Here is a 13,231-nt window from a genome sequence, read left to right as displayed (position 1 = left end):
AGCTCTGTGCGCGCCGTGGGAGACGTGTGGGGGGCCCTGCCCTGATGCATCTTGGGAGCCCTGCACATGGGGTGTCTCTCCCAAACTTCCTGCAGTCGGGGTCTCCCCTGAATGGGCAGAGCTGCCCAAACTATGGAGTGTGTCTGCCGCGAGCCCCCCTTGTTCCCCAGTGTCACGAGCCCCCTTCCTCCTGGTGTCACAAGGTCCACCCGTGCCACGAGCCCCCCTCCCCCCCAGTGTCACGAGCTCCCTTCCCCCCGGTGTCACGAGGTCCACCTGTGCCACAAATCCCCCTCCCCACCAGTGTCACGAGCCCCCTTCCTCCCGGTGTCATGAGGTCCACCCGTGCCATGAGCCCCCTTCCCCCCGGCGTCACGAGGTCCACCCCCCTGCCGCAAGCCCCTCCACCCCCCCCCCCGTGCCGCAAGCCCCTCTTCCTCCCCCCCCCCATGCCACGAGCCAGGCCCCGCTCCATACAGCTCCAGATCTGCTTTTCTGTTTTCAACCGTTTTTCTGAAGCAAAGCAAGAATCATGCACCTTTGACGCCCAGGGCTTGTGGGAGCAGGTAGGGGCCTGTTAGGTGTCTCGGGACGTGCCACCGTCCCAGTTTCTTGCCGGGCTGGAACCCGTTCTCTGAGCTGCTGCCATCACCGAAATAGCAAATAATCCAAGGACCCAGTGGGGGATGGAGGCTGCTGTGCTCAGCGTGGTACGAGAGACGTGTGCGCAGACAGCTGCTGCCCCAGAGAGCTCACGCGCTGCTTATTGTTAAAAGAAGGTTGTTAATCCTGTGACCACAGACTATGTTCGGGGAGTCATCTCACCCCCCTCGGAAACCAGCCGCCTCTGGGCTGGAGCACGGCAGCAAAGGAACAGAAACAGCAGCGGAACAGCCTGTAACGACTGAGCTGGAGTTTGGCTAGAACCTCGGCTTAATCCCCCAGTGCTCGGAGAAGTGCCGTGACCGTAGACTCGTGTTTTGTCTCCTCTGGAAGACCCCCCTGCTCCCAGTGCACACACCCCACCCCATTGGGCACCTCTGAATGTGAGGGGAGAGGGGCCCGGGTTTCTCCTAACCATCCAAACGCCTGCACAGCCTTCATTGTTTCCATCTGATGAGCACAGAGCTTCGGCGCAGGCTCGTTCAGACACAGCCGAGTGCTGTGCTGGGGGGTGCATGCTGTCGTGGCGAAGGGGTGCAGGGAGGGCTCGGGGCTGGGTGTGGAACTGGAGGGTGCCAGCAGGGATGCCAGGTGGAGCTGCACTGCCCAGGGCAATCTCTGAACTCCCTAGAAGGGCCGTTCCCAGGGTGTGCCTGGCTCTGGCTACGCTGGCTGGCGGAGGGCCCCGCAGTGCCCTGACCACCTCCCCCTGCACTGCTGCTGGTTCCCTTCAGTCCTGCCCGGGCCAGCTGGAACCGTTCAGCTTCGGGCTGCTCACTCAGGGCTCTGCCTTCTTGGGGCCCGTTGAGCAATGAGACTCGACCTTGGATTGCAAGCGGTGAAGCCGCCTTTGGCCACAACAGACGTGAGTTATGTTGGTTCTCTGCACCCCAGCATGGATGGGTGTCAGTCTGCCCAGCTCCATGGCCTCAGGAAGGGGGGCCCACTGCTTTGGGTGCTGGGGGGGCGGGGCACCTTGCCTCCCCAGAACAGTCCCAAGCCTGGCAGAGAGGTTCCCTGGAGACCCTGATCTGAGCAGCCCCCTCTAGATAGCAGCCGCTTTTGTCCCCTCCTGGGTAGCAGAGCCCCCATCCCGTTGTCTTGCTTGCTGCCGGGTTTCCCCTCTGGGAGCCTGCGGGAAGCTCTGGCTCCCGGACACCTGTTTGCTTGTGGTGAGAGGGAGACCCTGGCGCATGCATATTGCCAGTGCGCCCGGCTGCAGCGCCTCCCCCAGAGCCCCCTGGGGCGGTGCTGGCTGCATTTCTTCCCGCACCTCTTTATTTATGTGCTCCCCAGTCGCAGCCCCACAATGTTGCGGGAGCTCCTCGCCTGCCTCCTCCTGGCGGTGCCCAAGCGGCCCCCCATTGATCTCGGGGCGGGGCAGTCCCTGTGACCGTGCCTATGGGGCTGGATTCTGGGCACTCCGGGCAGAGTTCCTCTGGGCGGCGTCAGCTGCTGGGATTTGGGCGCTGGGCCGGGTCTCTGCTCGGTATCCCCTTCTCAGGCCCTCTGACTGTCCCCCCCCCTCCTGCTTTTCATTTGTTGTCCCCTGGACTCAGTTACTCCCGGTGTTTTCTTCTGTCCTTCCCCTCTGGATGGGGGCATGACCTGTTAGTCTCCTGGCTGGGTCCCTTGGGGCTCCATCCCGTTCCCAGGGACTGAGTAGTGACCTCGCTGTCTTTTGGGTGGACACGGTCTCTTCCCCCGCTCCCGTGCGCTGCAGAGCCCGGCGCAGGGCGTGCTCCTCTGTGCTTTGCAGGGGGTGGGGAATGGGTCGGGGCACTGCTTTGGCATAGGGGCCCAGGAGCTGTGTTGTGTGATTGTCTCTGGCTTAGCAGGGGATGGGCCCAGCGCTGCGTGGCAGCCGTCGGTGCTGCCCCTCCAGCCTGCATGGCGTATCTGCAGCCAGCTGTCTGTGCTGGGCCCCGGTCTCTGCCCGGTGTGGGGGAGCGGGTTGGCTGGGCTGTGGAATCGCTGGAGCAGTACCTCTGCAGGAGGACTGTATCCATCTGGTGGGGTTGTTACAGCGTGGAGCCCTGCCCAGCTTTTCCTGTTCATGCTGTCTCTGCAGCCGTGCATTGATTGTGAGGAGCAGGTTTGGGTCATTTCAGGGCTGCTCAATTTCTGTGTCGTCGTCACAAATGTTGACTTGGTCGGCTGTTCCTGGGCCTGTTCTGAAACACCCGGAGTTGTCAGTCCCAGGGTGATCTCGGGCCCATGCGCTGCGGGAGGTTTCCCGCAGGGGCAGCAGGGCTGGGTTAAAGTCTAGGTAGTGCAGGCCTATCGGCTCCAGGAATCCTGTGATGTCAGTGACGTTTTAAAAAATTGTTTCTAGCCCTCCTGTTTGCACAGGAAGGTTTGGAAATACGACCCGAGCATGCCCAGTGCTGTGATGCCAGCCTGAGTCTGCAGGCAGCCCCAGATGAGGGAGCTGAGGGTTTGTCCAGAGTCCGTTGTGGTCCTGTTTTAATTCTGATACTCCACAAACACTTGTGGTTCACCCAGTGGCTCAGCCTGGAGTAGGCTGCACACGTGGCCACCTGGCACAAACCTTTGTGGAGTGTCTAGCCCAGCATTGGCAGCCGTGTTAGCTAACACCGATTAATTGGCAAGCCGTTAACACGGGTGAAACAGGAGCAGAACCACTGCTGTAGCCAAGCCCGGGGACGGAGCTGCCCTCTTTCGTGCCAGTGGGTGTTAGTTTGGGGGCCTCAGCAGAGGGCGTTGTGAAAGTCCCATGCTGACCCTGCTGGAGTGGGGTCAGCTGGTGCCCCTCAGACATCTGCTTGGGTGGGTGGGGGCTGAGCGCCCCCACTCCAGCACCTCTGAGGGGGGAGAGCAGTGGTGCTGGGAAGCAGGGGCTCCCCCTGCCAGTTCAGCAGACAGCTCTTGTGTGGGTCACCCAAGGACGGGCAGGGCCACAGCCTGGGAGTGGGGCCCCAAAAGGGAGGGGAGTGCCGCGATCTGCCCTGGACACGGTGGGTCGGAGGTCCTGGGAGCAGATCGTCAGTGTGCGGCAGGCAGGTAGCTCTGGAGGCCTGGGCTAGGGGCGGGGGGCTGGGAGGTTGGACCGAGGTTACTCCCCTGGCTGGAAGGGCTGTGGTGCATGTTGTGTATTGTTGTTGTGCAGTCGCTGGACGGTGCATGGAGCTAATGAGGGCGTATGGTTCCCCATCGGTTCCATTCTGTAGCAATCCTGGGGGGCCAGACTGAGTCAGCTGCTCCGTGAAGTCCTGTGAAGGAGCAAAGCTTTGCTAATAAGGCTCTGCAGAGTGAAGATGGGCTGGGGCCTGTTTCGCAGGGAGGAAGCGAGCCTGGCTTTTGTGGTTCTCTTGTTGCTGTGTTATTTGTCACTGGGGATGCCCCAGGAGTTTGCTGACGCTGCTGTTCTCACAAATGTCCTCTAGTTATTCGTGAGGAAAGTATTTGTGCTTTTGTGTACTGGGGTCGTTCGTCCGTCTGACCATGGCGTAGGAGAGGGGCCAGATTGGAGGTTAGGTGAAGGGCTCTGTGCTGTTGAAACCTCTCCTTTGCTCCATTCCCTGGGCTGCCTGGCTTCCCAGGTTTGCATTTTGGAGGTTCCCCTGTGTTGTGATAGGGACTGGGGAGGGGAGGCTCCTGGGTTTCCATGGTCTCTCTCCATGTCCTTGCTTTTCTGATGACGCTGTCTGGCTCGGATCCCTTGTCTGGAATAGTCTTGGGAAGGTCTGTCCGGAGTTTCCCATTCTGCATTGCTGGCATTTGCTTCTTTTTATTGGGTTTTAAACTGTTCCAGCTTTGCCAGGAGCTGCTGTCTGTAGCATGTTTAATGTGTGCCCGTTTCTCCTTCCCACGCTCCGAGTTTTCCTGCTGGAGCGCTGGTTGGTGTGGTGGGGGACCGGCAGGTAGATGTTGGGTCATGGGGGTCTGTGATGGAGAGGATAGGCCAGTGGGTAGGGCGCTGGCGCTGGGGAGACAGGTTCAGTTCCCTGCTCTGACGCAGGCTTCCTGATCTCTCTGCCCCATCTGCCCCTGGGGCACCAGCACTGCCCTGCCTCTTGGGGGCTGGTGAGACTCCACACATACATGTTTGGAGTCAGGTAGGAGATGGGCCCAGAGATGTGGTTCCCTTCCTTTATGGCAGCCTACACCAGACCATTTCTCTTCCCCTTTCTGCCCCTTGGAGATGAGCCTTTTCCTGCTGGTTGCGGGGCGGGATGTGCAGCGGCTCTGCTGAGCGCTGGCTAGGTCTGTAGGGCCCAGGGGGTGTCTTTGCCATTTGTCCGTTACCTTTTCTGTGCATTCTGCTGCACAGATTCCTTGGCAGGTCCTCTGCTTTCCCCAGCATCCCTGTGGGGTGTGTGTGTGTGGGAGGGGGCGGGGGGGGGGGTTGGGTTACCTCACTGGGCTGGCTGCTTTGCCGAGGACATGCCAGAGGGCTGCTGCCTTGTGCAGCCTCCTCCCCAAGTCTCCAGGCCTTTGCCCTTGTGCAGGGCCCTGCTAGCCTTTCCGCAAGGGGCTCGCTGGCAGGCCGGCCTCTGGGGTCCTCTCTGCTCCTTCCTGCAGGCTGTTCTAGGAGCCCTGCCCTTCCCTGGGGGAGGATCCTGCATCCTCTTCCCTTTCCCTCCCGCCTCATCTCCACCCACAGATCTAGCATCAGCCCTGCCCCCCCATGTCCCCTCCTCGGACACCCCCTGCTGATATTGCCAGTTGTCTTCCCCCCCACGAGCTGACTAGGGTTAGCAATTTTACATTGGCTCTTAAGCCTCTGTTGTTTGCGGATTTGCTAAGCCTCACAGCACTAGGTAGGTTCTTATAAAACACTCATCACCACAGCATGGCCTGTTCGGTAGTGTCACAGAGTATTGGGGAACTCAGGGCCCTGCACCCCCGGCTTCCTGCGATTCACCATGACTCTCAGCCAGCCAGTAAAGCAGAAGGTTTATTTGGATGACAGGAACACAGTCCAAGACAGGTCTTGCAGGCACAGACAACAGGGCCCCCCTCAGTTAGGTCCAGCTTGGGGTCCCAGGGCATCCCAGCCCCCCCCTTTGGGGGGTCAGAGCCATCTCTGCCTCCCAGCCATCTCTCCAGCCTCCTTCCAGCCTGCTTCCCACACTCTGCCTTCAGCGACCCCTCCCACAGCCTTTGTTCAGTTTCCCGGGCCCCGGAGTCATCTGACCTCCAACCCCCTCCTGGGTTCTCATGTTACAAGCTCAGGTATGTTCCCTTGGGCCGGCTCCCATCCCCCGATGCAGACCATCCTAGTCACACTCCCCTGTCAGCATTCACACACCCCAGCAAGAACAGTCCCAGTTCGTCACATCTCTCCCCCCTTCGAGACCGAACTGAGCAGGGTCACTTTAGCCAGTGACCCGGGGAAGTTCGAACCTACCCCCGTTCCCATGGATGCCCCCGCATCCCTCCAGTTCCTTGGTGAGAATTACACCAGGCCCCTTCCGTTCCACGCCCCCCCTTAGGTCGGGGGTGCTTGATGGCACTCGCAGTTCGCATGTGGGAAGGTTTATGCGGCCTGTGCCCTTTTCCCACCCCCATACCTCTGGGGTTCCAACTGGGCTGTGGTCTTCTCCCAGCGCTCCAGTCTGGAGGTCTGTGCTTTGGGCTCTCTTGGTTTAGAGCCGCCCTTTTAACCTTGGCCACCCTCTGGAAAGGATCCTTTATGCTGGGCAAGGGTCCTAAAGCTGTTTTCCCCTTGTCCCAGGCCTTCCTCCCCCTCTGACAGGGGTCACAGGATCCGCAGTACTGTCGGACAGTAACAAAGACCCCAGGCCAGTAAAAGCTCCGTAGCAGCCTCTGCTGGGTACGCCAGGTTCCCTGGTGCCCTGAGAGGGGAATGTCATGGGCCCGGCACAGCAGCTGGCGGCGATACTTCTGGGGTACCACCAGCTGCCTCCTGATCCCCCCTGACTCCATTTTCCCTGGGGGAGCCCATTCTCGGTACAGGAACCCCTTCTCCCACAGGAACCTTTTCCGGCCACCTCGTTCCATGGTCTGTACCGCATTGAGGTCGGCCAGGTCCCTTATCTTCCGCAAGGAGGGGTCTCTCTGTAACTCGGCCTGGAACTCAGCAGCTGGGACAGGGATGGCCACCTGCTCTTTCTCGCCCGCTGGGTCCGAAGCTGCAGCCTCCCTGAGCCGCGTCCCTGGGCGTTCCCTCCCCACCAGGTTAGGGTCCTGCGCCTCAGGCAAGGCACCCCCCCCAAGGCCAGGGCGCAGGGCCCCTCGCCGGCTCTGACTGCGGGTCACAACCAGTGCCTTTTGGGGGTTGCTTGGCCAGTTCTCCAGGTCCCCCCCCATCAATACCTCAGTGGGCAGATACGGGTGTACCCCCACATCCTTGGGGCCCTCCTTGGCCCCCCACTTCAGGTGTACCCTTGCCACGGGCACTTTGACTGGTGTTCCGCCCACCCCCGTCAGGGTCAGGTAGGAGTTGGGCACCACCTGATCTGGGGCCACCACCTCGGGCCGGGCCAGCGTCACCTCTGCGCCCGTATCCCAGTATCCATTGACCTTCCTCCCATCCACCTCCAGGGGAACAAGGTACTCTCTCCGGAGGGACAGCCCCGCGCCCACCGTATAAACCAAAAACCCTGAGTCTGGGGCATCCAGCCCCCTAGAGGAGCTGGCCTGGGGCCCTTCTCTCTCTTGAGCAGTTGATAAGCTGCCAGCCCCTCTTGCGTGAGAAGCCTGCCCCTCGTCCGTCTGGGCCTCTACCAAGTTAACCCTATGCGGGTTCGGTCTGCTCAGTCTGTCCTTGAGCTTGGGGCACTGGGCCCGAACGTGGCCTCTTCGGCCGCAGTAATAGCAGCTCATGTCCTGTGGGTCCCCTCGAGCCGGTCGGTTGTCCCTGACGCTGGGCATTCCCCGTGGGAGGGGATTCCCCATATTCCCTCTTTGGGAGGTCCCAGGGTGACTCTCTCTCTGCATCACGGCGGGCCTGTTCCTTTGGGGCTCCTCCCTGCCACCCCCTGACCGGCTCTTTACAAACTCATCAGCCAGCTGCCCGGCGTGTCGCGGGTTCTCTGGCTTTCTGTCCACCAACCACAGCCTCAGGTCGGATGGGCACCGCTCATACAGTTGCTCCAGTACCAGCAGTTTAATCAGGTCCTCCTTCGTCTGGGCCCCACCCGCCCACTTGCTGGCGTATCTTTCCATGCGGACGGCTAGTTGCAGATATGAGATCTCAGGGGTTTTATCTTGACTCCGGAACCTTCCCCGGTACATCTCAGGAGTCAGCCCAAACTCACGTAGCAGGGCCTTTTTGAATAGTTCGTAGTCCCCTTTCTCTGCCTCTCCCAGTTGGCGGTACAATGCCACGGATTTGGGGTCCAGTAAGGGGGTAAGGACCCGGAGTCTGTCCGCGGGATCAACCCGGTGCAGCTCGCAGGCCGTCTCAAAGGCCTCCAGGAAGTCATCCATGTCCTCCCCCTCCTTGTATGGGGCCATGATGCACTTATCAAAGCTCCGTGCAGTCCTGGGTCCCCCCTCACTCACCGCAGCCGGGGGTTCGCTGCCCCTCAGTCTCGCCAGTTCCAGTTCATGCTGACGCTGTCTCTCATTCTCCTGTCTCTGTCTCTCTTCATGCTGATGCTGTCTCTCTTTCTCCTCCCGTTCATGCTGACGCTGTCTCTCTTCATGCTGTCTCTGTTGTTCACGATCCTCCAGCTCCCTCAGTTTTAGCTCTTTCTCCCATTCCAGCCAATTCCGCTCCCCGGATGCCGAACGCCGCCGGGAGGATCCTCTGCTGGCCGGCGGGCTTCGCCGGGGGGACCCCCTGCTGGCCGGGGGGATCACGGCGCCTTCGGTATTTGCTGGGCTCCTCCCCACCCTTCCCCTAGGCATAGGAAGGAGGGGTCTCGGGAAGCCCTCAGCAGCCGGCTGACCACTCCCAGCTGGGACAGACACTGGTGCCTGCGCTGCATTTGCCAGGCTGCTTCCCTGAGACACAGGGATCAGTTCATTCGCGCGATCTTCCGCCTCCAGCTGGGCAATGAGCTGTTCTTTGGTGAGCCTCCCAATGCGCAGCCGCCTCTGCTTGCACAGCTCCACCAGGTCGCTCTTAAGCCGCTTGGCATACATCTTCCTGCTGGCCACTCACCGGCCTGTGTGCTCACAGCTCCCCACAGTTCGCAGGGGGCCCCCTAGTGTGCCAGCCCTTCTCGAGGTCACCACCTCTCTGCCAGGGTCGAGCTGCAGACTCCTCCGCCCCTGGGACCACTCGCTGTGATCCCACGGGGGACCCTGTTACTGCAAAAGTCCTTCTCGCTGGTCACACACTCCCAGGGGTAATAACCGTCTCTCTCCCACTCTTCAGCAGGCCTGGTCCCCGTCAATCCCCCTTCGTTTTACTGCTCCCCAGTCACTTACTGCAGGAAGCGCCGTCCACGGGGTGCAGTAGATCCCACCGCTGCCACCAGTTGTCACAGAGTATTGGGGAACTCAGGGCCCTGCACCCCCGGCTTCCTGCGATTCACCATGACTCTCAGCCAGCCAGTAAAGCAGAAGGTTTATTTGGATGACAGGAACACAGTCCAAGACAGGTCTTGCAGGCACAGACAACAGGGCCCCCCTCAGTTAGGTCCAGCTTGGGGTCCCAGGGCATCCCAGCCCCCCCCTTTGGGGGGTCAGAGCCATCTCTGCCTCCCAGCCATCTCTCCAGCCTCCTTCCAGCCTGCTTCCCACACTCTGCCTTCAGCGACCCCTCCCACAGCCTTTGTTCAGTTTCCCGGGCCCCGGAGTCATCTGACCTCCAACCCCCTCCTGGGTTCTCATGTTACAAGCTCAGGTATGTTCCCTTGGGCCGGCTCCCATCCCCCGATGCAGACCATCCTAGTCACACTCCCCTGTCAGCATTCACACACCCCAGCAAGAACAGTCCCAGTTCGTCACAGGTAGGTAAGGAACATAGGGCGGTCACGGAAATGCAACCAGGTCTGGGGTGGAATGCAGCAGCTAACAGTGCGTGGTGGGTCTGCCCAGCAGTGTAGAACACAGCGTGTGGAATCCCAGGTCAGACAGGAACCGTGGGGAAGGAGACGTTGGGTTTCGCCTGGCAGGCCACTGGCATGAAAAGTGCCAGGGATCTGACCTAGGTCTGGGCCTTTGCCTTGCCCCCATCGGTGCTGGCACGGCGGGGAAGTGCCCCCTTCGGAGTCCCGGCACTGCCCACTCAGCACCAGGGCCGCCCAGAGAATTCAGGGGACCTTGGGTCTTCGGCGGCGGTGGGCCTCGCTGCCGAAGACCTGGCACTTTGGCGGCGGGTCCCGGGGCGGAAGGACCCCCTGCCGCCGAATTGCTGCCGAAGATCTGGAGAGGAAGAAGCTCCGGGGGCCCGGGGCCTGCGAGAGTTTTCTGGGGCCCCCAGAGCGAGTGAAGGACCCCGCTCCAGGGGCCCCGAAAAACTCTCGTGGGGGCCCCTGCGGGACCTGGTGCAAATTACCCCACTTGCCCCCCCCTCAGCACCATGGGCACAGGCCGAGGGACGGCCAGTTGCAAGGCCTGCCCCACACAAAGGGCTCACGCCTGCATTTGCTGCTCCTGGATTTTCCCGTGCCCGGTGCCAGTGTGGGGGTGGTGGCAGGAGAGGGACCTCGTGGCATGTGGGAAGAAGGCAGCTTGCTTTGGTACCAGGCCTGCCAGGGAGAAGAGGGCGGCACAGCGGTGCTGACTGCCGGCAGGGGCTGAGCTGGGCGTGGGAGGAGCGAAGGAGCTTGTGCTGGAGGTAGGCACTGTGTGCATCTTCTGTTTGCTTCCTGGCTTTCGTTAACCGCTTGGTGACTGGAGCGCAGAGCCTGCCGAGAGCTCGGTCCTGCCAGGAGAGCTGTGCCGGGCACGCGCTCAGCTCAGTACCGCCGCCCGGGCGATGCTCCTTGGAAGGGGCCGTCGGAGCCGATCTCCGTCCCTGGGGGGGTGAATGGGAGGTGGACGTGGCTCGGTGAGCTGCAGCGCTTGGGTTGGCTAACAGCTAGAAGGGAGACCGGAGCCTAGGGCCAAGGGCTCCTGAGCGAGGCGGGGGGTTAGTTAGGTCTATCCCCAGCTCTGCCACCCACTCCCTGTGTGACCATCTCTCACTGGGCCTCAGACGAGGAGGCAATGGAGCATTTCTCAAGAGGCTGTTGAAGGTTCTGGGGCTCGGCATGGGCAGCGGGGTGACCTGTGGATACAGGAGCACAGGCTGGACTGCCCTTCCGGCCCGGTGGGCAGCTGTGGGAATGAGGCCGGCTGCCGGGGTGCTCCCAAGGAGTGGGAAGAGGTGGCTGAGTTACAACAGCTGAGTCGGAGTGGGTGCACCTCTCCTCTCCTGCTAGCTGCTCATCCTGGCTGGGCTGAGCCCGGGGGCTCGGGCCGGGGGGGGGGGGGGGGGACTGCTGCTCCCCTGAGGGCCCCTCCCCACCTGAGCCTGGGGTGTATGAATCTCTCATTCCTCTTTACCAAGACCCTCTCCCTCAAGCCCCCCCGTGGGTCTCTGAATGGGGATGGGGGCCAGGGAGCTGCCCTTCCTTTCCTTGGGGGAGCGGCCGAGCCCCCCTCCCCGCCCCCGGTTGTCAGCCCCTGGTGACGAGCGAGTGCGCAGCCGGTTGCCAGCTGCTGACGCGCTGGCGGGTTGGCTGTGATTTCTGTGCAGTGAGAACAGGCTGTGACGTGGGATTGTGCGGGCTGCAGCTCCGTCTCCCCCTCCCGACAGCCTGGTGAGGAGGCCTCATTGGTATTCGTGGTGCACCGCAGAGCCGGCTGGCGCTGGTCTCCGTGTGCACGGGGGGGCGGGGGGTGGCAGCTCCCCCAGTGGGCCCCTGGCACAGGCGCTGGGCTCCTGCCTCAGCCGTTGGGGGACCAGCAGCTGCCGCAAGCCCGTGACTCTGCATGCGGCTCTTCCGCCAGCAACAGCGGCCTGGCGCGTCTTCTGGGCTGGGCAGGCTGGCCACAGGGAGACATCACGCCCCCACCCCTGGGAGCGCTGGCCATGGGGCGGCATTGTTCCCTGGCCCCTCAGCCCCTCCCTGCCCTCTGGCAGTGCTGGCCATGGGGAGACATCACGCCCCCACCCCTGGGAGCACTGGCCCTGGGGTGACATTGTTCCCTGGCCCCCCTGCCTCCTGGCAGTGCTGGCAATGGGGCGGCATTGTTCCCTGGCCCCCCGGCCCTCCCCTGCCCCCTGTCAGTGCTGGCCCTGGGGTGACATGGCACCTGGCCCCCCCACCCCCTGGCAGCGCTGGCCCTGGGTGACATCGTGTCCTCTCGCCCCCCCCCCCCCCCCCGCAGCACTAGCCATGGGGTGACATCGTGTCCTGGCCCCCCTGCCCCGTGGCAGCGCTGGCCCTGGGTGACATCGTGTCCTCTCGCCCCCCTTCCCCCCCGCAGTGCTAGCCATGGGGTGACATCGTGTCCTGGCCCCCCTGCCCCCTGGCAGCGCTAGCCCTGGGGTGACATGGCACCTGGCCCCCCCACCCCCTGGCAGCACTAGCTATGGGGTGACATGGCACCTGGCCCCCCTTCCCCTGTCAGTGCTGGCCCTGTGGTGACATGGCACCTGGCCCCCCCGCCTCCTGGCAGCACTAGCTATGGGGTGACATGGCACCTGGCCCCCCTTCCCCTGGCAGCGCTGGCCCTGGGTGACATCGTGTCCTCTCGCCCCCCCTTTCCCCCCGCAGTGCTAGCCATGGGGTGACATGGCACCTGGCCCCCCCACCCCCTGGCAGCACTAGCTATGGGGTGACATGGCACCTGGCCCCCCTTCCCCTGTCAGTGCTGGCCCTGTGGTGACATGGCACCTGGCCCCCCACCCCCTGGCCGCGCTGGCCCTGTGGTGACATGGCACCTGGCCCCCCACCCCCTGGCCGCGCTGGCCCTGTGGAGCCCCTTTGGTTGGTCGGTGAAGCAGAAGAGTGAAGCTGCCCTCGGGGAAGGGCCTGTGTCAGCGGTTGCTGCACCCTCAGCCCCGCAGGGAACCAGGCTCAGTGCAGCTTTCAGCCGCCTGGATCCCTGCATGCTCCTGGCGCTGCCCCCAGCTGGCTGGCGTCTGTCACAGGCTGAGATACACGCTGTGTAGGGGCCAAGGACCCAGCCCATCGGGGCGCTGCCTAGCACCCAGCCTTGGGCAGTGCTCCAGCCCTGCCCTGCACAGACATGGCAGGTTGAAAAACTGGCCCGAACCCCACTGTCGGCTACTCTTTGTTCTCCAGATGGTTCCTTCTGGTGCTTTGCACTGTCGGGGCCTGGTGCGCGTTCGGGGCCTACAGGAACAGCCTGTGTCCTCTTGGGTTCTGTTTGGGTGTCTCCTGTTCCTCTGGGCGGGCTGGCGCTCAGGCGTGGCGAATTCGGAAGTTAGTTCATGGAATTCATTGCCCCGAGAGATCGTTAAGGCCAAGAACCTAGCTGGATTCCAGAGAGGATCGGACAGGGTCCGGTCCGGAGTTGTTACAAGCCCCAATGCTCTTGCTTCCCGAGACGGCCTCTAAGTAATTGCAGTTCGGGAAAGCTGCCGTAGGGGCCTTCTGCAGCGCTCCTGTCCCCGTGCTGTGTGTCGGGGCCCTGGCCACGGCGGGAGAGGATGCCAGGCCAGATGGGCCCG

At 62.5% G+C, this 13,231-nt stretch overlaps 2 protein-coding genes across 3 annotated transcripts in view; one reads left to right on the top strand and one right to left on the bottom strand.

The window, feature by feature from the left end:
* AGAP3 (ArfGAP with GTPase domain, ankyrin repeat and PH domain 3) overlaps positions 1 to 13,231 on the top strand; it is a 222,994-nt gene that overhangs the window by 43,267 nt on the left and 166,496 nt on the right. The gene's annotated exons all lie outside the window — the stretch shown is intronic.
* On the bottom strand, positions 5,571 to 9,556 carry LOC135981871 (uncharacterized). Its single transcript, XM_065586513.1, has one exon. The coding sequence runs from the start codon at positions 8,740 to 8,742 to the stop codon at positions 6,034 to 6,036; it is 2,709 nt and encodes a 902-aa protein (XP_065442585.1). The 5' UTR covers positions 8,743 to 9,556; the 3' UTR covers positions 5,571 to 6,033.

The sequence above is a fragment of the Chrysemys picta genome, chromosome 2 (assembly GCF_011386835.1).
Source record: "Chrysemys picta bellii isolate R12L10 chromosome 2, ASM1138683v2, whole genome shotgun sequence".
In the NCBI taxonomy this organism is placed as follows: Eukaryota; Metazoa; Chordata; order Testudines; family Emydidae; genus Chrysemys; species Chrysemys picta.
This window is presented reverse-complemented; position numbering and strand designations above follow the sequence as displayed.